Source organism: Dermacentor albipictus, chromosome 9 (genome assembly GCF_038994185.2).
Source record: "Dermacentor albipictus isolate Rhodes 1998 colony chromosome 9, USDA_Dalb.pri_finalv2, whole genome shotgun sequence".
Classification (NCBI taxonomy): Eukaryota; Metazoa; Arthropoda; class Arachnida; order Ixodida; family Ixodidae; genus Dermacentor; species Dermacentor albipictus.
The window spans coordinates 94,322,744-94,346,993 of record NC_091829.1 but is presented as its reverse complement, the minus strand read 5'-3'; the positions used below and the strand labels follow the sequence as shown (position 1 = coordinate 94,346,993).

Sequence of the window (24,250 nt, the reverse complement as noted above, 5' to 3'; positions counted from 1 at the left end):
ATTTATATACCATAGCCATGGAATACTGCGGGCCCCATCTGAGGACACAGTCAATCGTTTGAAGAGGTGGCTTGCAATAGCAGAATATTGTCCATGCGTGGGGAGGCTCCTCGGAGAGAAATCGAAGTGCCTCCCGGATAGCAACACGTTCTGCGGCAGTTGATGTTGAGCTAGTTAATGTTGAGACTGATGTATGGTCTAGTTTAAACTGCCGAGGGATGATAATATGTGAAATGACGAAGGCTGCAGTGGAGGCATATGGTGTGACAGAGCCATCGGTGTACACGTGTACAGTATCTCCGTACTCTGCAGAAATGTGCAACAGGGTGAGTTGCCTGAGGCCAATAGACGCGACGGATTAATTTTTAGTAATTCCAGGGATCTGAAATGTAACGACAGGTTTAGGCAGAACCCGCGGTGGTGTTTTCAGAATACCGGCGGGAGAAAATCTTTACGGCAGAACACTCTGATGACGCAATATCGTCCTTGAAAAGCTGGAACCTGGGTGGGTGGCAGGTAGCGATGACAGAGGATGGTGCATGTGTCGGGTCAACACGCGAAGGTACATTCGAAGAAGCTCGCAGGGCAGGTATACCCCAATAGGACAAGCACGAGCTTCCTCTATTGTTCCATTGGTTGACGTGCATCGTGGTAGGCCCAAACATGTGCGCTATGCTTGAGCTTGAATGCTCTCCAGCGCGCGCACACAGCTAAGTCCCATGCTTGAGAGTGCCGGCATGCTGTACCTCATATACCCTACGAATAGTGCTTGGTACAATTGGAGTAATGACGACTCGGAGGGGCCCCATCTTGTTCCTGCAACGACGCGAAGGACGTGAACAAAACTCTTCAGCTTTGACATCAGTGCGGCGACATGTCTTGACCAAGGTAATCCCCGGTCTTATGACTACGCCAAGAAATCTGTGGTGTGTAACCGTACATATCACTACTCCGTTAACGATTATCGGATACCTGGACATTTGTTTTCGCGTGAATGTAATAATGGATCATTTTTCTATTGAGAGTTTGAGGCCTTGACGCTGCATATACTTAGTTGTGATTGTCACTGCACGGTGAAACCTAGTACGCATTTGGGGACGGGTGGCTCCAGATGCCCATACGCATATGTCGTCCGCATATGTGCTAATCTTCACCGTGCTAGGAAGTTCAGATGCAAGGCCGATCAATGCAACAATGAAAAGAGTCGCACTGAAAACTCCCCCTCGTGGAACACCTCGATGTATATGATACTGTCCGTTGTCGCCATCACTTGTCGACATATACACCGTGCGGCCACTGAGACAGCTAACAATCTATGCATATAGCCGGCCACCGACGTCTATATCTTCCAGTGCAACAAGGATTGCATAATGGAGTACATTGTCGTATGCACCCTTAATATCCAGAAAAACAGCTCCAACTAACCAACGGCGACTTCTTTCCTGTTCAACAATGGATACCAAGTCGATAACTCCGTCATTGCAAGAACGGTTTCTTCTAAATCCGTGCATAAAATGAGGAAAGCAATTATTTTTCTCTAGAAACCATTCCAGCTTTGACAAGACCATTCTTTCCTTTACTTTGCCGACGCAACTGGTTAAGGCGATCGGTCTGTAAGAGGAAAGCTCGTTAGGCCACTTCCCTGGCTTAAGCAGCGCTACAACGCGACTTGCATTTCCAACTATCTGGAACATTTCCTGTTTCCCACGTCGTATTATAAAAAGATAGAAGAAGACGTCGTGATTCTGGTGCCAAGATGGCAGAGTGCAGCGTATGGGATTCCGTCTGGTGCTGGTGCCGATGAGCGTCGAGAAACCGAAATCGCAGCGTCAAGCTCTTGCATCGTAAGCGGTACTTCGAGTGGTTCATCAGGTGATGGGGGCGCGATAGTGACAAAGGATGAAGTCACTGCATTAGATGCGTCCACAATGATTTTACAGTAGTCCTCTGCTACCTCCAACTCGGTCCGGCGTTGATGTAAGGCCACCGCACCGAATGGGTGTCGTTGTTGTGGAGTTGCCTGGATACTTCGTATGACCCGCCAGATCTTAGATAGAGGCTGTCCTGAATCTAGGGATCCACAGACTGTCCTCTAACGCTGTCTGCCGAGCTTCTCCAGATGTCGAAGAACATGTCGTTGAGCTCGACGACTGCTTGAAAGATCTGACGGGGACTTTGTTCTGTATCGCCGTTCCGCGCGGCGACGGATTGCACGAAGGGCCTCATATTGTATGTCGACCGATGATCTGTGCCTCGGCACGCTAAATTCTCTCGTTTTGTCCTGCAGTGTGGAGGCGATGATGTCCTCTATTTCGGATGGAGATGTCATACTCTGACAGGCCTGTCGACCTGTGTCGACCTGTAAGACCTGTGTCGACAGAGGTCTTAAATAAAATCAAGTCTGTTTGACGAATGCAACGTGAGGCTGAACGGCGAAACCAGCTAAAGTGAACGTAAGTGGGGCGGTGGTCACTACCATGAGTCTAGATCTGTCGCCCAGCATGCTGAAGACGTAAGGCTCTTTGATATAAACGTTAGGTCAAGACAACTGCTGTAAGACGTGCCACAAATAAAGGTAGGAGACCCGTCATTGAGCACATTTAGTCCCTGACTACACATGAAGTCGGCCAAATATTTGCCACGAGAATTCATCGAAGTGCTACCCCACACGGGATGGTGCGCGTTAAAGTCAACAATCACAATATGAGGACCTTGCGATGCTTGCAGCAGAGACATCAGGTGCGAGCAATCGATCCTCGCTCTTGGGTGGATGTATCCTCCAATCACTGTAACCGTGCGACATCTGTGTTTTATGGTAAGGCACACGCAATCATTAGTAGTATGCGATGGGACGTCATGTCTGAAATACACCAGATCGTGACGAATACAAGCTAACACTTTGCTTGAGGCTTGGTCGTTGCGAGACCACATCTGGACTTATCGAGAAATACGGAAAGAAGAATCCGTATTAGGTTCACAGATAACAATAGCTGAAAACTGGTACTTAACCACCCGCTGTCGGAAATCGAACAAACGACCACGTAGAACTCGAGCATTCCATTGCATAACAAGCGATTGACGCATCCATTCTTCAAACATCGCCATACTTGCTTAGTGAAGATCCACTAACAGTGGTTCCAACACTTCCTGAGATCCCAATAAAGCTATGGGACATAATCGCTCTTCAGTCTACTTTTTACTGCTTGCTTGTGTGTTAGGAAAGTGGCAAACATTTTTCAAAAAATTGAAATATCTAAGGTTAGTTGCCACAAGGTGCATCCCCATGGACGTAGAAGTGACCACCTCCTCGTGTTTACTGTGGTAAAAACTTTATTTAATTGCCTAAGTACGCAGAGGAAGTATGAACTACGTGCCGTCATTGCCTTGTTGCAGCTTCATCCTGGATTTTCATATAATATTAAAGAATTCTAAACGCACCTAAAAGTTTCTCTCTGCCGCCTGTGACAACACGGAGGTTTGGATCAATTTAGTGTCGATTTTCCCAAAAGTGGATGCCAGGCCTACGAGTAAACCACTTAAGTACAGCTCCATGTGTACAAGGTTTCATACCGTTTATATTACAGAATGAATATTTTAAGTAATCACAACGCAGTGAATTTTGAAAAAAAAAGAAAGATAGTTGAAGGTGATGTGCAATATATTGTGCAAGGAGCCTTGCAGGAATATTTTATTTCTGAACCGAACTAACCCACGTATTCAGATATGCGTCTTAACTTAAAGCCTATGCTTGGCCTAATATAAATGACGCCTCGTGTGAACGTGCCCAATACCCCATGGCGTTTTCTTCGGTGCGTTCACGACAGGCGTCATTTAAATCAAGTCACGTGTGGGCTTCAAGCTAAGATGCATTTATGAATAAAGGGTAAGTTACCACAAAAGCAGCACTTTCTTGATTGGGACATAAACAGTGAAAGCAGTTACAAATAGGTGTAAAATTATGCGCATTGAAACGTGTGTTACCCGTGCAAGAAGAGCGGCGCACATGCGACATACGCGGCCCAAAGCTAGCAGCCCGTGTTGCTGAGCAACACGACGCAGCCGTCTACAACGGCATCTAAACCTTCAGACGCCATAGAGATCGCCGTCACAACACGTACATATGACAGCGCTGGTTGGCATTCGGCCAGGAGCGCAACCCTTAGCTGGGTTGCGCAGGAGCACGTGCAATTAGGGGGGTAAATTTGGGTATAAATATTCATTGACGATTACAATAAGCCGTAGTGAGAAATTTGAGTGCAGCTCTGTACGTGTTTCTATATTTCGATATATTGGCTGGCGCGAAACAATATCTCGTGCGGCACGTTGAAAATGGAGTGAAGTGTTACGCTACTGCCTCGCTAATTGGGAGATCACGAGATGCAGCGCGTGGGTGACGCGTGAGCGAGATTCGCAGCAGCCGGTGCAGGCGGACCCCCCTCCGCTCATGCAGCGCTTTGTTTCGTTACTAGACGACGCGCGCTACTCTGGCGCCATCTCACAGCCATCGTCGCTGCACAGCCCGTCTTGCGGGGCACTACGCTTTTCCTCTCGCGCTTTAGCCCTGCCATCCTCCTCCGTTTTCCACCTCGTGGTTCCGCTGCACCGTCCTCCTCCGCTTTCCTCCTCGCATTCTGTTCGCTATCGCTGTCTTGTATCTCCCGCTGCGCTCTTCGTTCGCTTTCATCTCTCGCTGTGCTCAATAGCTCGGTTACGAGGTACGACGCCGACGCTCGCCGCAGGAACGGACGCATAAAAGTCGCGCTCTAAGACGGGTAAATAGTAGAGATAGTTACTAGCTTTAATCTGCCTATAGTCAAAGAAGCCGATTCAATTTATTAAGGAATGACGTGCTTGACGGCGTATATTTGTGGTAACGAGGATATTTAGCTATAGCGCTTGTTGCCGTAGAGAAAAGCCGCGATGACCGGAACAACTGTAGCAGTGTTGCAGATGGCTGTGCGTACGTGCCGATTCACCGTATGTTGTGCGGTGCTGTGTTGAGCCGTGTCGGACGATGATGTAGTTTAAGTGAAATGGAAATTTGTGGCAGACCTCGAAAAAAACTCCGCACCTGTGGTGAAACCGATTTGACGCCTTCGGCCGCGTGTTGATTAATGATCAAAGGGGGGCGCATATGCTGGCTCAGGCAGCCTGAAGCAACGCCAACCCCAGGCAATGACAGGTGTGCGTCCCCTGCGGCGACAAGGCTGAGAAGATGCATATTTCTCTGCTACTAAGTGGTGGTGCCGTCTGTCACCGAGTGCTGTGTTTTGCCGTTACGATGACAAATTGCGCCACCGTTCTATTGCGGGGACAGTAAGTATAGTGCCCGAGCAGTTAGTCATTTAATGTAACTGAAAACTGTATAAAGTAATAAAAAGACAGTCGTTCTGAAATATCAGCACAGTTCCTTCGGAAACATGCCGATCGGCGATGCCGACCACGGGGGGACGGGTGATACACGACAATTTGTCGCTGATTAAGGAAATCAATGAACTAATATTTAACATTGTAGTTTGAGCGGGCTCATCGGTCAGCTAGCAAGCTGCAGCTGCTAACCGTTAAGTGGTCAGTGGTCGAGACGAGCAAGATACGTTTAGAATGTTATGCGAAGATGTATACAACATCGCACACATCAACTTCGAAAGGGAGCGCCCCTTTGTTGCTATGGTTCTCGAAGTTCTATATAACCATTGTGCTGACCGTGCTGATGTTGCAGGCACTACAAGGATTTCCTGGTGTGCCTGGAACTGCTCATACAGTGCCGCACAGTGAGCGACATCGAAGCGAATCTCAATCACTTCACCACGGTGCTTACGTTAGGCTACGAGGAGCGGTGCAAAGGTTACAACGCAAGCGGTGAGTGCATGCAGCCGCAATAAGCTAAGGAAACAGTGGAGAGGAACGAAGTCAAAGCTCGTGTTTAGCTGGAAACCTGCGTTGCGGAACGCCTAAGGAATGGCACTGAGGAAGGCGCCTTAGACGGGTGGCAAATGTCTTTCGAAAAGACGTCATCGAGGTATCCTTAGCCGGTGGACCGTTTTGGGGCGTCGATTGAGCGAATCCATCATGCGCTCAAATGTAGCTGGCGCATTGCAGAAAACAAAATGCATAACTATCAATTGGTAGAGCCCTCATCAGGTGCCACAAATGCAGTCCATGCAATCCACAGCCACTTGCCAATAGCCAGATAAGTAGACGATAAATGCTTTGCGCTGTGGACACAGTCAAGCGCATCATCTATGCGCGGTAAAAAGTACATGTGTTAGTAATGCTGTGAATATGTGCACTCAAATTAAGAACACTAAGTGCTGTCTACTTCTTTTAATTTTTTTTTGTCTGACGAGTATGCTTTACAATCACAGTTTGTTCGAGTATCAGGATGATCGATAATTTCGAAAGAGCCCCAGACAAAACACATCTAGTAGAATACGTTCTGTTTCGGGTGACTCGCATGCTCCTGCCGCGATTAATAATGCGAAAAAAAAAACATTTTATTTATTTATTTATTATTTAATACTTTCAACCCTCATAGAGGGTCATAACAGCGAGGACAATACAATTACATACATCAAATATGGATAATGTCAATGTACGGAAATTTGCTTAACACTTGTCAATTCACAGTGAATAAGATGTTCACTTGAATGCTGTTCAGCACACATCTGACGTTTATCAAAATACGCACAATGAACATCAAGTCGCACATACCACTTGGCACTTCAAAACTAAATTGAAAACTCCCGAAAATACGCCTCAGTATCATTTTAAATGTCGGTGACATCTTTTAGGCTAACAATAGCGTTTGGCTATTGGTTCCACATTTCTATCGCGTCCGGAAAAAATGAGTATCGGGATATCACTGTTGGTACGGTACGGCGTTATGACGTAGTCGTGGTTAGTTCGCGGGTTTCTTTTGCCTGAAACATGTAGATATTTGAGCTTATCAATCCTTCAGCCTATACCTTCAGCCTATATTCCTATACCTTCCGTATATATTTCTTTCTACGTACCTCAGGAAGATCCAAGTTGCAACGCTGTAACATAAGCATGACCGATCGCTTCCTTCGGTACGTCGAACAAATAAAATGCAGTCAAGCATACACAGCATGAGTAAATAGCTCCTAAAGTGAAACGCGAACAGCAACGAACTAATTTTACACGTAGTTTACATACAAGTGTGACCTGTAATCGCTCGCTACTCGATTTCTAGGCATGGTGGAGTCCCAAGTGCGCTTTTCAGAGGTTTTCTTAAGCCACTGTTATATTTGCATGTGAAACTGACATCGTACTAACACATAGAAGTATATAGTTTCGGAATTTTCTGCGTTTGAATTCACGAGCATCGTGTTACATCGAAGCTACCGATAAAAGAACTGCAGACACTTCACACATGCAAGCAGGTCAAAAGACTGCAGAAATTTTGTCTCTTTTAGTGACAAGGTCACAAACGGCATTAAGCGTACCTATCCCGTTCTGGTGCCACGCCGTACACATAATCTCTCTTTCAATCGCTTGTGGATACCGTGAAAGAAAACGTGTTAACCCAAAGCATGGTGGGCACCTGCTTCCGCAACAATGATCATCTAGATGAATCCCCGCCATCGGCACTCTAGATGCTTATATATATATATAAGCATCTAGATGATCATTGTCGCGGATGCAGGTACCCGCCATGCTTTGGGTGTATTCTGACGAACGTTAAAACATCAAAAATGCAATTTTCGTGAGTGTGCTCCTTCGTTTATTCAACTGTATATATATATATATATAAACTTCTCATTTCCTGGAAGCCAACAACTAGTAGTTACCCTAGTGATTATTCTGTCTGTTCTGCCACTGTTTGTTTAATCGTTCTGTTGGGAAAAAAATGACCAACCCTTCCTCTACCCGAAAATGGGAGGTAAGCGAAGCTTGTCCTGGCGTGCATTTGAACTTCGTCATGGCTAAGTAACCCACACGTAATGGTGCCGGATTTCTTCGGCCTCCCGCTCCCTCAAGTCGGGATCTTCTCGTCGCTGTCGGATTGCCTGGGCTAGGGCAGCTCATATGGCCTCGATCGGCTAGGCCTTTCACGGGCGAGTTCTCGCCGCCACTCGTCGAAGACTGCCCGTTCCTAAGGGCAGTCTTCGCATGGCTGTCCCATGCGTTTTCCGAGACTGACGTGAACGGAAACGAAGCCGGCGCAGAGCGCTCGAAACCCTTTCCCACCCCTTCCCTTCCCGGTGGAAGCGAAACGACTCTGATTGGCGGCGAGCTCACGCCACGCGCGCAACCAATGAAACCGCCCTCTAATGTGCGTTTTCCCTCAGCTGCTGTGCTCTTGGAGCAACTGGATTTTTTAATGACTACATGACCGCCGAAACTTGTGAATGCAATGTAATGCAATGCCAATGCAAGCTTCGCTTTAAAAATTCAGCAATGATCTAGCGGTAAATGCGAGAGAAATGCGTTACCGCTACGTCGCACCGCTTTGAGCTCCGGAATCCACGATTTAAACCGCGTTCGCCACATTGGAAGTCGTTGTTCAGGAGCTAACTCGACATACTTCCTGTACTCCAAGTAGCGAAGTCGAATTGACGGTTGTCCGGAACAGAACACCGTCAGCTGCACTGTGTATGTATGTATGTATGTATGTATGTATGTATGTATGTATGTATGTATGTATGTATGTATGTATGTATGTATGTATGTATGTATGTATGTATGTATGTATGTATGTATGTGTGTGTGTGTGTGTGTGTGCGTGCGTGCGTGCGTGTGTGTGTGTGTGTGTGTGTGTGTGTGTATGTGTGTGTGTGTGTGTGTGTGTGTGTGTGTGTGTGTGTGTGTGTGTGTGTGTGTGTGTGTGTGTGTGTGTGTGTGTGTGTGTGTGTGTGTGTGTGTGTGTGTGTGTGTGTGTGTGTGTGTGTGTGTGTGTGTGTGTGTGTGTGTGTGTGTGTGTGTGTGTGTGTGTGTGTGTGTGTGCCTGCGTGTCAGCATACTCACCTGATGTTACGCCCGTCCATCTCGCCGCCCGCAGTATGCAGCACAAGTGTTTTTGCCGAACGCGGCCTGTCTTGTGTCTTTCAGAGCCGTGCACCAAGCTGCACCTGATGAAGGCCTTCTTTTCCTGCGGCACCACCTACTACCAGTCACGCCGCAATGTCTACCTGTGGTACCGCATGGCCCAGCCCGGAGTGTGCGAGTACGTTACGAGCGGGTCCCACGGAGGGGCGCTGTGGCGATACGACTTTCTTTTTTAACCGACGTGACATTTTCGCCTTTTGAGTTTCTCACGATAAAGGGCCCCTCACCAGGCCCCATTGCAAATTTTGGTTATACACTGGAAGTTGTTACACGTCCTCTAGGGAGCGTTCTGCCGCAAAAATGTTCGAATTGGCTCATTAATAGCCGACACAGAGATATTTCAGTGCCGCGAACCCGTAATTTCAGCAGGCGGTCTCCACTGCCAAGCAAGACGCTCTCTCCACTCGCCCCGTCTCGCCTCCGCAAGCGAAATTCCTTCCCTGCGTTCTCCCATAGCGGACCTCGAGGATCTCGTGACGCATACGCCACGGGCCCTGCCTTCATTTTTTTTCTCGCTTTTTTTTTCTGCGCTACGCACTTCCGCAGACAGCATCGCACGAAAGCTGTTGTCTCGTTTGCGGAGCGCACGATTTTGCACACTGTGCACAAGGACACATGACTTGCGGTATAATTCCCTGCTGCACGAATACTGACGCAGAAGAAGCGGATCGCAGAGCACCATCACGCGCTGCAACACGGCAGAAAATGGCATAGTTCTGGTACCTGTGCACGTGACTGTACGACCGTGGGAACAAGCAGACGGAACGGAAATACATCTCCCTTGCTTCGGTACGAAGTAAAACAAAAAGACATGAAGACATTCCGTTTGTGTGTTTTATTATTTTTCTAAACTTCAATTCGTCAATTCAAGCAACAGACCACACAAGTTATAGATGGTGCCTTGAATAATTCTGGAAGTCACATGTCACCACGGGCGACGTCACACTGCAGACTCGAGTACGTAGGCGCAGGGACGCGAGTACGTCATCCTCCGGTTTGAAGTGCGGCGGCCGCGAGGAGAAGGAAAAACGGCGTTCGGTTTGAAATTTCAGATCCTTCCATGGCGCGTAGGGATGTAATACTTTGCAGACTCGATCGTTCCCACGCAATCTATGCTCTGCGCTTGTCAGCTCAAAATGGCCAGATCTGGTGAGGGGCCCTAAGTGAAGGCCCTAAAACCACTAAACTACAGAAAAACTATTCGCGAGGCCGAAGAGTGTCCTAAATAAGACATTGTAATAGCGTTTCGACGGTCAGTTTCGGTTTCGTTTCTACTGTGCCGCGACGTCACAATGTAGACAGTCATGACATCAGGACGCTGGAGACGTTTTGACACCTGCTGTGGTTTTCTCGGTCACCTCTTACGTTGTTACTCGATCGTTTTGAGGATCGACATATATTTGAGAGCGGTGAATATTACATCAATTGTGCCTGCTTGTGGTGTATACTGAGGTGCGGTTCACATAACTGGTATTTCGTGTTTTATTTGTGAGTTACGAATTTGTAAACTGAATACTTGCGTCTGTTTCTTTTCCTTGTATTTGATTTTCAAGAATTTGTTTTAATTTATGGCATAAATTAAGAATACACTTCCTAGACGCACTTGGTTTTAAATTCTTTCAAATGCAATAACACTCGTAAAAATCGGCGCAGTGGTTGCCGAGCGAAAAGATTTCTTTGTTCGTATTTATTAATTCATTTATTGATTTACTTGAGTGCCTTAAGGGACCGTTAGGGCATGAGGGCCATGGAAAAGGTCAAACGTAAGTGCAAGATGTAGAGTTTAAATGATATAGGAAGACGTTACACACCCCAAAAAATGAGGTGAGATAAAAAATTAAAGGAGCTCCAGAGCTAAAGTTTTCTCTTACCTGTAACCATGATTCAGAGAGAGAAAAAAAACATTGAAAAGCAAATATTTACAGCAGGACGAAGCGTGTAGCCATTGCAGAAAGAAAACCGGAGCCGACGCGGCGCGTTGTAATGAAAAAGCCAAGACATTAACCCAGCCAGCATCGTAATAGAAGTGCACCTTACAGAATGCCGGATTTCAAAGCTGATGGAAGCAGTAACTGGTCAGCAGCACAATAAGCAAGAGAGACTAGAGTTTAGAAACGTTCCACCCCGCTACAGGTAAAAAGAAAGGAGGAAAGTGATTGATAGAAGCAGGTCGTTACAGAGGGTAAGGTAAGCTTACAATACAGAAATAAGCACGATGGTGGACTGCTATTTTGGTGTTAAAGCTGGTTCGCTCACGCAGCCCACGTGGCTATATTTCTTAACGCCCCGTGTCAAGAAAGTCCCATTAGCAATCATCACGCATACAATTTTAGTGATTATAGCGTGGAGCAGCTGATCTCGAGATCCTGGGGTCGAACCCTGCTTCAGAGACCACATTTACGTGGAGTAAAAACGCGAGAACGCTCGTCCACTCAGATTTGGGTGTACCTTAAAGAACCTCAGATGGTGAAAAATTATTCCAGGAGTATCCGACTACTACGGCATGCCTCATTATCAGATCGCGTTTTTTTTACACCTAGAACGCCAGCATTTATTCTAGGTCGTCATTTCTTTGCGTCATAAACACACAAAAGACATAGTAGGCTAAGGGAGTAGTGATCTGGTATTTGCAACTTTTTGTTATTATTCTGCTTATTGCAGACTAACCGCTATCCATGCCGGAGCATGCACATAACTGTAGCTTCTTATAATTTTAGAACGCAGAAATGATCCACAGTTGTGGACAACGCCATTTTTTGCTAGCATTTTTTTTAAATCTCGTTTCCTTGCGATAAATGAAGTTCCATACCCTACATACCACTGATAACCTTGTGGCAAGGATCAGGGCTTCCTAAATATTTACTTTGGACTGATTTACTATGTATTCTACAAACCATTTTCTGTGTGCGAGCCCGTGAGGCGGATTCATGACGTCATATTACGCTGGTTCACGACCTTCCTGCGGTCACTAGGTGGATGCTAGGTGTGAGCGCACCACATGAAACACGCGCCACCCTTTAGTTTTAACTTTTAAGTGAACAATGTAATCACACCTAACCTTATCGCTACCCAGCGCGCATTAGAGGAAAGGTCCGTGAGCGAGCCATAAGTGTCGCTATCTGAAAAGAAGACCCGATTCCTCGGTTTATCGTCGTAACTATTGCAGTGCATGTTTTGATCATGCCTGGGACACGTGTGTGGGTCATCGACATGCACCACTGAACATTTTTTTTAAGGGTTGCTGCTGTTGTTTTTGTTGTTTGTTTGTTTCCTCTCGTTCGGTAGGTAGTTATCCATGCATGCGAAAATAAAATCTATGGTTGAAGGTTAGCGCTGTCTCTGTGTATCCGTTTCTTTCTACGTCCTTGTTCAGTCGCGCCTAGACATTGTATAGTGAATTCAAACCAATTAGCCCGCCAACGTGTTTTAATCGAAGAGAGAGTGAGAGCCGCAAATTAGAGTGTTCCCTTTAACATTTAACCGCGCTGTACATGCACCACTGTTCACGTCGCGCACGCAATCTGAATAAACATCATTCTTTTGCTGCAGAATTGACGACCACATTCGCGAAAGTTTCAATACGCAAAGGCGCATCTGGCACCGAGCGATAGCTTTGTAACAACGATTAGTCGGTGAGAAATGGTCACAGGAAAAAAAGAATGTACACGTGTCGCTATTGTAAGCGCTTCCCATAGTTTATATCTGGTAACTGACATATTCTCTTGCGCGGGGGAAGCGCGCATAACAAGAAAAAAGAAGGCTGTCAGTACTTCTTTGATCCCTCCATTGATAACTCCTCTCCCGTTCCTCTCCTCACCCGCCGCGGTAGCTTAGTGGCTATGCAAGAAAAAAAAAAGAAAAACGCCCGTGTCACGTGCATTGGGGGCACCTTAAAGATCCACCGGTGGTATACAGTTAATCCGGAGTACTTCACTACGGCATGCCTCATAATGAAATCGTGGTTTTCCCACGTGAAACCCCACATTTCAATTCAAGCTTAACGGGTATCGTGTCTGCGGGAGGTCATGGATTTCATGCCGGTCGCGTCAGCCACATTCTGATTTTGGTGGGATGCAAAAAAAAAAAACTATCGTGTATCATCATTCGTGGGTGCACGCTTGAAAAGACGCAAAAAGGAATCAACGTAGTCAAATATTATCCTTGCTATCCCCACTATGATGCGTAAATCGTAATAAGAGCAGGACTTTGGTGCGCGAAACCTCAGAACATAAATTCTCATTTTTTCCCCTTATCTCTCTCTCTCTGTCTCTCTCTTTCTCTCTCCAACGCAGAACACTGCAGACCTTCTACCTGTGCGTGGAGACCTCCGCCATCGGCTGCGCAGAGTTTGCCGAGCTGGTCGCGAAGCTGAAGGAGGTCGTCAAGCACACCTACACGAAACACGGGTCAGCCTGCGGACCCCACGGAGGTGCGGTTAAGCGGACGCACTCGAGCGGAAGTCTGCTGCTCGTTAAAGGCCTCCGAGCAGCGTATCTGAAGAATGCGAAAAGCAATACTTATCGGCGTTGTGAAACAATCAACTCTCTCGACGGTGTCAGTATTGTGTGAGGATGACAGAGGGACGCACTCGAGGATTTGGTGCCACCACGTGGCAGCACAGTATGCAGGGGAGAATCAACATTCTATTGCGAGCGAATCGCGTTTAGCGGAAGAGAGTGTGGCTGTCCGAGCGTTGCGTTACCCGTGCATAAATCGGCATTAAGAGGCACCAATCAATACACCTTTACTTTGACCTACCAAATTAACCACGACAGCTCGTTTATAGCGAATTTCACCTACTTGGAAATATGAATGTTGCTGTATGTGCTTCTACTACCGCACTTGTACTTTGTTGTGAACCGCAGGTTGTGCGCAATTAATTTATTTTGTATTTGCATGTCTGCGAGGCTGTGATTTCCAATGCATTTACTGCATTGCAACAAATATTTTCCACCCTGTAACGGCCCAAAAATGGGCTAACAGTATTAATAAATGAAATGAAATGAAATGAAATGAAATGAAATGAAATCTCAGCGTGTCAAAAAATGATGCGTTGAGCTCTGTAGGGTTAGCCAAGAAAACGCATCCGGCCTTCCTCGCTTTCTCACTTCTTTAAATAACGACGATTCACTTCAAGCGGCCGTATCGAAAGTTGAGCATTCGATCCGAAGACGGAATTGAATAGGACGTTATTGGTTTCGTTATTTGAAAATTTTAAAGATTCGTACACCCCTAATGGTTATTAAGGCTCGTAAAGTGGTTAGATGGTTTTCCATGCCAGAGGCTAAGTAAATCTGACTAACATTCATCGTGCTTAAAGGTGCATAGGAATGTACACGAAAAGAGACGGCGATGTTAAAGCTAAAGGAATGCGCAGGTGGTTATGGATTCGTAAAGGAAGCGTATGCCCCTACCAGAAGCTTAGTCTGATCATTCCTCTACTTAGTTTCTTTGATAGTATGTTTTCTGCATCGCTGAATTCTTTTCCCCGCGTTATGGAGGAGGGGGTGGATATCTCTTCATCTCCATTTAATCAATTTCGCACCTCACTTGATGGCAATGTGGCTTCGTAGGTTTCTTCTTCTCATTTCTTCGTATACCGTAACACTACATATTTACTGCGATTCTCATTCTTTGGGAATTACACCAAGTTTTCAGTATCTATGTCTATAATCCGACCACTTTCGGTGGTCAGATTGTTATACCTGGCATACCCCAACTGTTAAGTCTGTCAAGAAAGAAAGAAAAGAGGCGTCAGCGCATATATATATATATATATATATATATATATATATATATATATATATATATATATATATATATATATATATATATATATATATATATATTAGGTTGTGGAGTGTATCACGCTTCGTGATTTTTTTTCTTCAGTTCTACGTGGTGCTATCTTCGTGGTCACAAAAAGAACCGTTGTACTCGCCACTAATCGCGCACTCACTCCCGACTGATGAACGGCACACTTCACCGCTCGGGGGGTTCGTGCAGACGACAACAGGCGGCGACCCTTTCTGCGGCTCGACTGGCAGACGTCGTGCGACCAGCTCAAGGCCGTCCGGAGCCTGGTGCTGTGCGGCGCCGCCTTCGACCGCACCCTGCCGGCGACGCGCAACGGCTCCGCTGCCGCGGTCGACGAGTCGGCGAAGACCGCCACCGTCTGCCCGTGAGTCCCTATATATATAGTCGGCGTTCGTGTTGTCCACTTCTCTACTCTTGTGTCCTGTCTGCACGCCTCACTTCTTTATTGCATAATGAATCCTTACCAAGAAGCTCAGCTTTCTGTCGTTCTAAGTACCTAGGAACGAAGGAAAGGGAAGAGCAGAAGGCAGGGAGGTTCCTACGTGCCGCACACGTGTTTGCTCAAAAAGAGACTGAAGAGAAGACTTCTTCGAGCTGCCTAAGTCCAATACGCATAGTTCACTACCAAACAAAGAAGAAGGCAGTTCTTACGAGCGGAAGCTCGATAATCCAGAAAAGACGCAAGAACGAAAAACACGATGGCCCCGATTTGGCTTTGAAGTTCCCGTTACGAGCTCACCGTGACGAGATTCTGAAGGCGTCTGCTAGGAATTCGTTAATCTTTTTTAACTAGTAACCGCGAACTGCATTGTATTCTACACAAGCCAAATATTGCACTTAACAAGCTTCGAAAACATTTGCTCTGCCACAACAACCTAAATTCGAAAAAAAAAGAGAATTACGATCCGTGACGTCGCACGAGCGTATGGGTGTAAGAACCAACCGTTGATGGCCCCAGTACCCGCAATTACTACACGTACATCCCTCTTCTCATGCAGGCACTGAAACTGTGCATTCGGCTGCAATTTAATAATAATAATGATAATAATAATAATAATAATAATAATAATAATAATAATAATAATAATAATAATAATAATAATAATAATAATAATAATAATAATCAACACTTTAAGCAGTTTGTCATCTAGAATATATTTATATAGAGTACAGATAAAATGTCCCAAGGCATGCTGATTTAGCCACGTTCCCAGCGTAGGAGCAAGCGGACGATGGAATTCGTTATTACTTGATTTATATATATCGATCATCAATAAAATAGGGAAAGAAAGTGAAACACGTGGGGTGATAAGAATAGAGTGAAAAAGCGGATCACGTGCCTGAATGCCTGACACTTCCCGCTGCCGCCGCATATCTCATCCCAACTGAGTTGCGCGCGCCAGTACACGCGTTCATCGACGGAACTCTCTTCACGTGTGTCCTTGAGTGGCACGACGCCACGTGCATTGACTTAGTACACCAACGTTTCCTGCAACTAAAACTGCCGATAATACTACGAGACTTACGTCGTATGTTACAGTCTGGCACATTGCTATCTTAGCCAACACTTCGCCATACGGGGGAAAGTGCGACCTTTTGTTTCTTTTGCTCGGTCACAGTTTGCGACGTTCTTGGAGCCTGAAATTTCTTCCATATCTTTTATTGCGAAAGCAACACTGGAGGGATATTCTGTAAGAGTCCACCTAGTGGACTGTCCATTTCGGCCGTTGCTGATTGGATGCAGCTGTACGAGAGAGGAGGAGAGGAGCGGCCCTAGCCAATCAGCAGCGGCTGAAATGGACAGTCTACTAGATGGACTCTTACAGAATATCCCCCCTGCTCGCACTTTCGGCCCATCGGTGGTCGTGGCGCCTCCTTACACTGCTGCGCGTCACGTGACCGTGTGACGTCACGCCAGACCAAGAGACTGGGGCCCAGCTCGCGGCATCGATGGTGGAGGCGAAGCCTTGCGCACCGCTGCTGCGGCGCTACCGAGAGAGGGCGCTCGCTGGTGTGACGCCACGCTAGGAGGATAAATGGGGCTACAGCTCGACTCCTCGCACTGGTCGGCGCGCTGCCTTGCGCTATGTCGGATGATGTATAGCCATAAGTTTAACAAAGGGCAACCATGTCCACACCATCAGCCGAACCAAGGCACAGCCAAGGGTATTGCTTTCGCAATCTTCCAGGCTTAACCAAGCTAAACGTTCAGCTAATTTTTTTTCAAGCGAATAGCTTCCTTTCGCCCTTTTGCCCGTTTTCGTGGTGGTGGCCGGGCTTTCACCGCTGACGCGAAGGCGCCAATGCAAATGTCACGTGGTACGGCGCAACCGAATTTCGGGGCACTTTCGTCCGCGAACGCTAACCACATAATTCTTTGAGACGTGCCACGCCAGAGCTTTGGGGGCGTCTGAATGTTTCGAAGCTACGGTGGAGCGCCAGGGATGGACGTCCCTCCCTCCACCGCCCTTTCCCCCCGTGGCGGCTGCGAGAGAGGAGGATGCTTGTCGCCTTTCACGCTTGTGCTCGCGCCGCCGGAAACAGCACACACACTGCGAACAGGCTTATTACATGTATAGCCACGTATATTAGGCTTATAAGTACGCGCTGAATAACGGCTCTCTTCTCGACGGAATTGAGTAACGAAACAACAAACACTACTTAAATCTCCTCACTGCATCAAATGTACGCATCGAGGTGCATCATTCATTTGTTATAGCGAATAGCTTCCTGAAACCGTTTGGATTTTCGCTTACATCAGCAAGCGTCGTGGATTCTTTGCGCACTATCTTTTTTTTTCCTTCTCTCGCTTTCAGGTTGGTGAAAGAAATGACGTACTGCCTGCGTTCGGCTGCCGAGGACAACGGCTGCTCGGACTCTCGTTTCCTCAAGTCCGCGATATCGGTGCTCCGAAAAGATCTGCTGTCTGAATTTGACGACAGCTGCGGCGCCATAGCTTCGGCTGATAACAAGTCCCACCTGTACCCTCCAGGTAAAGTAGCAGCAGTGGTAGCTGTTGCCGTGAATCTTTTTTTTGTAATTACCGGCTTTTACGTGGCAGAACCGCGTTCCAATTATGAGGCACAACGTATTGGGGGTGGGGTAAGGGGGGGGGGGGCGTCCGAAATCATTTTGCTTCACCTAGGATTCTTATCAATGCACTTAAATCTGAGTACATGTGTTCGATACCTTGAGGAAGAACGTTGTAAATTTTTTGTTTTGCTTCGTATAACGAAAAAAAAGTTTTTAGCCAAAGGTACGAAGTGGGTAATAAAGGCACAATATGACGGTGCTACTCCAATTATTACATTGCTGTAGATAGTGATTACCTAAAAGGGCAACCATTTATAGTCAGGGGTGTAGCTTATAAGCCACGGTTTTCTTCTGCTGAGCTTAGGTCGCTGATTCGAATCCAAGCCGTGACTTTCAAATACCGATGAAGATGGAATGCAAAAGAGAAAAAAAGCACCAAGCTCCAGGGAATCTGTTTCGTATATATTTACTACTGTAAGCTATTTTTTATGAATCCTCGAGGAGAAAGACAGAGATAGTAAACGTATTTATTTTTCACCTAGCCTGATGCCTTACCGTTCCGGTATAGCCCTGATATGTGATACCAGGGTTTACTGGAAGATTACAGAGAGGGTGTGACAGAGAGCGAGCCAGCTCCACCGGGAAGTGGGGTGAAGGCGGCAAGGTATTTTCCACAAGGAAGCTTTCAGAGATGTTTGGGAGGGAGGGCATGCCCATAAGATAAATGCGTTATCGGGATAGCCACCACAGTAGTCCCCAGGCCTCCCTCTACTCCTGCCAGAGGACTCCGAGCCCGAAATTCTGTAAGCGCTTAACAACAAAAAAAGGCTACGCTTCGCGGGCTTCGGTCTAACCACTACTCTCTCTCGCCCCCCCCCCCCCCCACCCCCACCACCACCACACACAAAACTTTCTCAAAGAGGCAGCACGATTTGTCGGTCTGCGCGAACCAACTCCTGTGTCTCCTCATTTCGTGCATCATATATACTCAGTGTACGAACCGTTCAATCCTGGACTACGAACGCTTACGTTTAAAGAACAAAATGCGTTGTGCAGAATAACGCCTCCCCCCCCCCCTCGGTACGGCTAAATAACTTCCTTCGGCGCAACCTTCTCACGGCTGCGACCTCCTTCACTCGCACACGCAAACGCCCGAGTGTTGCGACATGCTAACAGGGCGGATTTGCAGAAGCAGTCTTCTCCCTGCAAAGACATTTAATGCGGAGAAGCCACATCTACAGTAATACGCAATGTCGCGTTATCAGGCCCGACTATGTCAGGTCACAGGTACCTCTCGCACGAAGTGTGCGTGCGTGCGTGCGTGCTTGCGTGCGTGCGTGTGTTTTCTTATTTATTTATTTATTTATTTTGTAGCGAAAACACCTTTTCTCTCATATATGCCAGTCTGAGCAAAACATTCATCGAAGACAGCGAACCTTCCTACTAAACACATCCTTCGGGAATCCTAATGGCCTGTTCTGCCACTGCCCGAATTCAACCCAATATTTTGGAAGCGCTTTGATACGTCCGGTGCAAATTAGTGTTCTACACCCAGAACGTTGTCGTAGATATGCTTCGCTACGTCCTAGCTTAGTGCACCGATGCCTTCCGTTACTTGCGACGCTTATTCCGAGTACGGTACGGCGGCTATGCCGACGCCGGCGTCCGACGTGCAGCCGTCAGCCTTCGCCCCGGCCACCCCCGGCGCCGCACGATGACCTGGCTACTATTCTGCACATTGACAGATTCCGCCACCTTGTCCGATTCGCCATCTTGTCAGCTCTGATAGGCCCAGAGGGCTGCTACAGCTTCCCTGATTGGTTCAATATGGCGCCGCTACCAAATTTGTCAACGCGTCGGGATTTTACAATATTCAGGACGTTGGTATATTCAGCGGTGCCAACAGAATAGTGTGAAGGGCATGCTCGATAAGTGAGCGTGAAAAGTCTCATTCAAGTTATTGAAATCGTCAGCGCACTCACTTATAAAGAAAGTTATCTCGAGCAAGCGTCATTGCATGACTTGCGCTTCAAAACAGAAGTTTTGGGCCCGCCCAACTTTTTAGGTCACCAATTCCCAGAGTTGAAATTCAACGCGGAGGGGGGAGCTGCAAGGTGGCTCTTCTAAGATGTACTTCTTTTGATATATCGTGCTTGTGAATACAACATCTTTGGCGAACGCAATAAGCGTTGCGGCATTAAACAGACGTTCGCTTTCAAGAATTAGAGAATGGTGCAGACGTACAGAACATTCATATATTTCGTTAAAATGTATTCTCCTTTTGAAGTTCCATTTCCTTACCATCTTTAAATTACGCGCAGTACTGCCCACCTTTTACCTTCCTTTGTCATTTTACAGCCTGCAGGCTTAAGGAATTCACACAGGAATGGGAGTCATGTGACTGGAAAATGGAAGATTTCTACGCTGTTCCTTTGTACCGAAATGCCGCCAGGTTCAGGACAACGCGTATCAGCCGCGTCGCGCGTCACAAACTCTGCGCGTGAGTGTTTCGAAGCCACCGTTGTTGCAGTTGTTGTTGTTGTTCTCTTTGTTTGTTTTTTTTTGTACTTGTAGCAGCATCGGCAAGCACAGCAAGGGAAGAGTATTAAAACAAACGTGTCTCATTCGACTCCCTACGGGGCCTATTTATTTATTTGTTTATTTATTTATTCCTCACGGTCTCCCATTCGGAGCATTTCGTGAGGGGGATGACACATTGATTTTCGTCTAAACATAGAGCACATAAAAACAAACAAAGAAAAACAAGGAAATAAGCGTTATACGAAAGCTCATTGTAATGAAAAGAACACTTTCAAGTCACAATAAAACCTCTTTCTGTGCTAGAAAAAAAAACGTTATATATAGTTAAATTAGACATTAAGCAATAACCACGCTAATAGCAACCACTAAACCGCATTATATGTGGTTGATGACGAGCTTTTGAACGCAGCATTATCGCGTATGTCACTAATACTATCTGGGAAATTATTCCAGTAGTTACTTGCATCTCGCAGTGCATACGTGCTGATATACTGGGTTCGGCCAAAAGGAGGCGCAAATATCCGTTCGCTACGCAGCCGGCGCGATGCAAATTGATGACGTGTGCTAGTGGCAATGTTTTTCCATGTGTACTGTAAACAATTTTAAGGAATAAAGAAGCAAGACGCTCTCTTTCGTCGTGATTCCCAGAATGAAACTGTGAATGGGGACTTCATGTTGGTCACACGAGAGCGATGACGACCATTCATGGCTTGACGTGGCGACCAAAAGGGTATCTGTATGCCGGAAGAATCTGCACTCTGTGAATTTGTGTAATATGTGTTCCCTGCGTTATATTTTTGTGTAATATATGTTTTATTATAAATTTGTGTGTGCTATGCGCTGCAGTTTTGCGTTTGCGACAAGACAAAGTTGAAGATTATACGTTGATATTCTGTGTATTATGCATTCTATTGCGAACGGTTCGTATTATGAATCATGAAAAATTCTAAGCTATATGCATTGCGTAACGAATTTATGCATGTTATACGCGGTATTTCCTTAAATGCAGGAATAAAAATTTGACCGAATTTATATAATCCGTCTGCAGTGAACTTGCCGGTCACCGCGCCTGCCTCGCCGACTCTGCCGCCAGGAGCCACTGCCAGGCACTGGCGCCCCAAGCGGCGGCCATCGGCAACACGCTGTTCCACCGGCTCGAAGACGCCTACTGCTCGGCCTGTGGTCCCTGTCAGCGACGGGGCCTGCTATTGCTCCTCGCGGTTCTTGCCATTGCGTCAGCCGTGATGACTATAGGAGATTCGTAGATTGATTAATGCGTCGGGAAAGTTGATCCGGCCGCCTCGTCGGAAAGAAGAGGAATTTCGTTTCATTTGCTTATTTAGATGACGCTGCGCGCTTACACAAGCATACTAATAAGTTTGAAGAAATTTTATTCGGAACAGTACTGGCGTAATTGTTTGGACACGATGGCCGTCTCTCCTTAGGTCAGGAACACAATCGTTCGTCAGCAGCACCTCATTCCACATTGTCAGCTATCAGTGCTTTGTGGCGGAAGATTTACTGCTCTCTGGTGCAATACTGTGCAACCTTTATTCATCGTCATACGCAGTTTGACGATATCGTGTGATTATTTCATTTCTTTTTCTTTATTTCATAAATTTAGGCTACATCGCTCAGCATTGTTTATATTTTGGTTTAGCTACGCGCCCGAACATTTTATCTGCATTTCTCTTTTCGCGGTACGAACTCTGAATAAAATGATTTTCATTAAACACAATGTCAGCAGCCTGACGCAGACAGCGCTGCTTACACTAATGATGCTATTCGGCGTTTCAAATTCGTTTCAACGTAACGTGGCTGCCACTTAAAAGCGCTGCAAATTCTGGCCTGCGACTATCGGAAAAGTTGGCACATTGACGAGGGGGCACTGGTATAACTATGGGTTTGCTAGAGGAATTCGTCCTCGTACATTTGATTTATTTCCTTCCAAAATTAATTTGTTGGGCCTCTTAACGACATTCAAGGGACGTTAAGAAACCACGTGAAATCACTTCATGCGGATATTCTAAATAAAACTTGTCATGACTTGTCACTTGTCAGTCTTCCAGCATTGTGGAAGACAAGCGGGTGCTAGCGATTAGTCTGAAACATTCGACGAATGATGCGTAAAAGCCGACGCGCTTGACCCGCTGATCACAATTTGACGAATCCACACTGTGGTGGCCGCTGTCGCCGTTCTTTGAGCGTGGCCTGTTTTTGTGGGCACAGGTTCGCCCTATAAAAGTTAGTCTGGTCTTTCACAGTATTGCTACTGTGTTTTTTATACGTCACTACCAGGTGACAATATATAAAAAATATGCAATAGGAAAATGAAAAGAAACGACGTCACGGGGCCAGAAATCCACAGCACACAGTCCTATACATCGAAGAGAACGTAAACATAAAAGACAAAGGCAAGGTCGCACCAGAATGAGATTGTAAACAGAGACACAAACAAAGTTATATAAGCGGCTGAGAGATGTGCATGTGAACGGTATTCCCGCTTCTTCTTGGGTGCCAGGCACAGCGAAGGCTATAGCGGAGCGGGATTTGCCCACAACGCTCTGCCTGGATAACGTCACCGTGGCGGGCAGTTCAAGTTTCATATTGGACGTTGGCGTAGACGGCACTATTTTTTATTGTAGCGCCTACGACGCGCCAAGCGCAAATTACTGAGGGATTAAGCCAAACACGGCTGTCCTCAGTGAGCCGCAGTGCGCTTTGTCAGGGACTCCACCCCGCGGCGGTCACGGCATCTACGCTACGCAGGAGACGGCAGCTACATGCAAGTGTACTGTGCAGGCGCAGCGTTTGCTTTGAGCACGAGAGGGCTTGAGTGCGCGCTCAAGCTCATATGATCCAGTCTGACCGTGCTACGGGGTGCGGACCGGCTTTGTCCTTCAGCAGCTTGACCGACGGATAGTAGCCGCATCCAACTCGCGCATGTTGAAGCGCTGTCAATATTCTGCTAAGGCGTCTAACCAGGAGCGGCCAGAAGTTAGCGTGCCCTGGCAAGCGTTCGTGTGGTCTGACCTTATGTTTCGCGTCGCTCGAGGATAGTTGAGCTTGCAAAACTACTCTAAATTAGTGAGACCCGACAGCTGCGATACCGATAAGCAGTCTGGCCAGTGTTTAGTTCCTACGTGTGCGGCCGTGGCCGAGCGTGAGCAGACGATATTCGGCGTATTCCAGAAGTACGCAATTCTTACCGAAATTCGAAACCGGGTTTTCGCATCCTCCAACCTGTTTATTAAACTGCGTCAGTAAATATACACAGTAACCGTAGAAAGAAGCGCACTGATCCAACCACCCTTCTTGACTGGTGTCAGCTTGTTACCAATAGCAGCCTCGTACGAGGATATGCTATATTACGAAATAAAACGTCTAGAACAGACTGATTAGCAGGCTTCCGTTGAAAAGAGAGTGTTTGAGAAAAAAATGGCTGTGGCTTAGCTAAGGTTAAGCCCAGGATGCGAAGCATACTATCCTTTATTTTAGTTGTTGAACCACTGTTTAGCCTGGTGAACTGCTGTTGCTTGGCTATATTTGGTTCGGCTAGACGAAGAAACAACTCATGCGTTACTCTGCTTCGCCTTCAAGAGTGGAACGCGACAGCGTTCCCGTCGACCCGCCAAGGGGTGCAAGACAATGGGCTACGGCGCAGCGACTACGCGCCCCACATTGGACGCGGTGAGCGTCGAGCAACGCAGCGTTCGGCGCGGCAACGAAATGTGCGCCTGAGCAAGCGACGCACGCCTGAGCCTTAGAAACAGCGCGTTTCTAAGGCAAC

At 46.8% G+C, this 24,250-nt stretch overlaps 1 protein-coding gene across 3 annotated transcripts in view; it reads left to right on the top strand.

The window, feature by feature from the left end:
- LOC139049501 (uncharacterized) overlaps positions 1-22,513 on the top strand; it is a 125,135-nt gene extending 102,622 nt beyond the window's left edge. For 2 of the 3 annotated variants that reach the window (XM_070525019.1, XM_070525020.1), the window contains exons 13-19: positions 5,720-5,859; positions 9,073-9,187; positions 13,362-13,498; positions 15,076-15,250; positions 17,703-17,878; positions 20,278-20,419; positions 21,509-22,513. In XM_070525019.1, coding sequence (XP_070381120.1) covers positions 5,720-5,859; positions 9,073-9,187; positions 13,362-13,498; positions 15,076-15,250; positions 17,703-17,878; positions 20,278-20,419; positions 21,509-21,725 — 1,102 coding nt within the window. In that variant the 3' untranslated portion in view covers positions 21,726-22,513. The remainder of the gene's footprint in view (positions 1-5,719; positions 5,860-9,072; positions 9,188-13,361; positions 13,499-15,075; positions 15,251-17,702; positions 17,879-20,277; positions 20,420-21,508) is intronic. The other variant, XM_070525021.1, reaches the window with a different exon arrangement.
- The last annotated feature ends 1,737 nt before the right edge of the window (positions 22,514-24,250 follow it).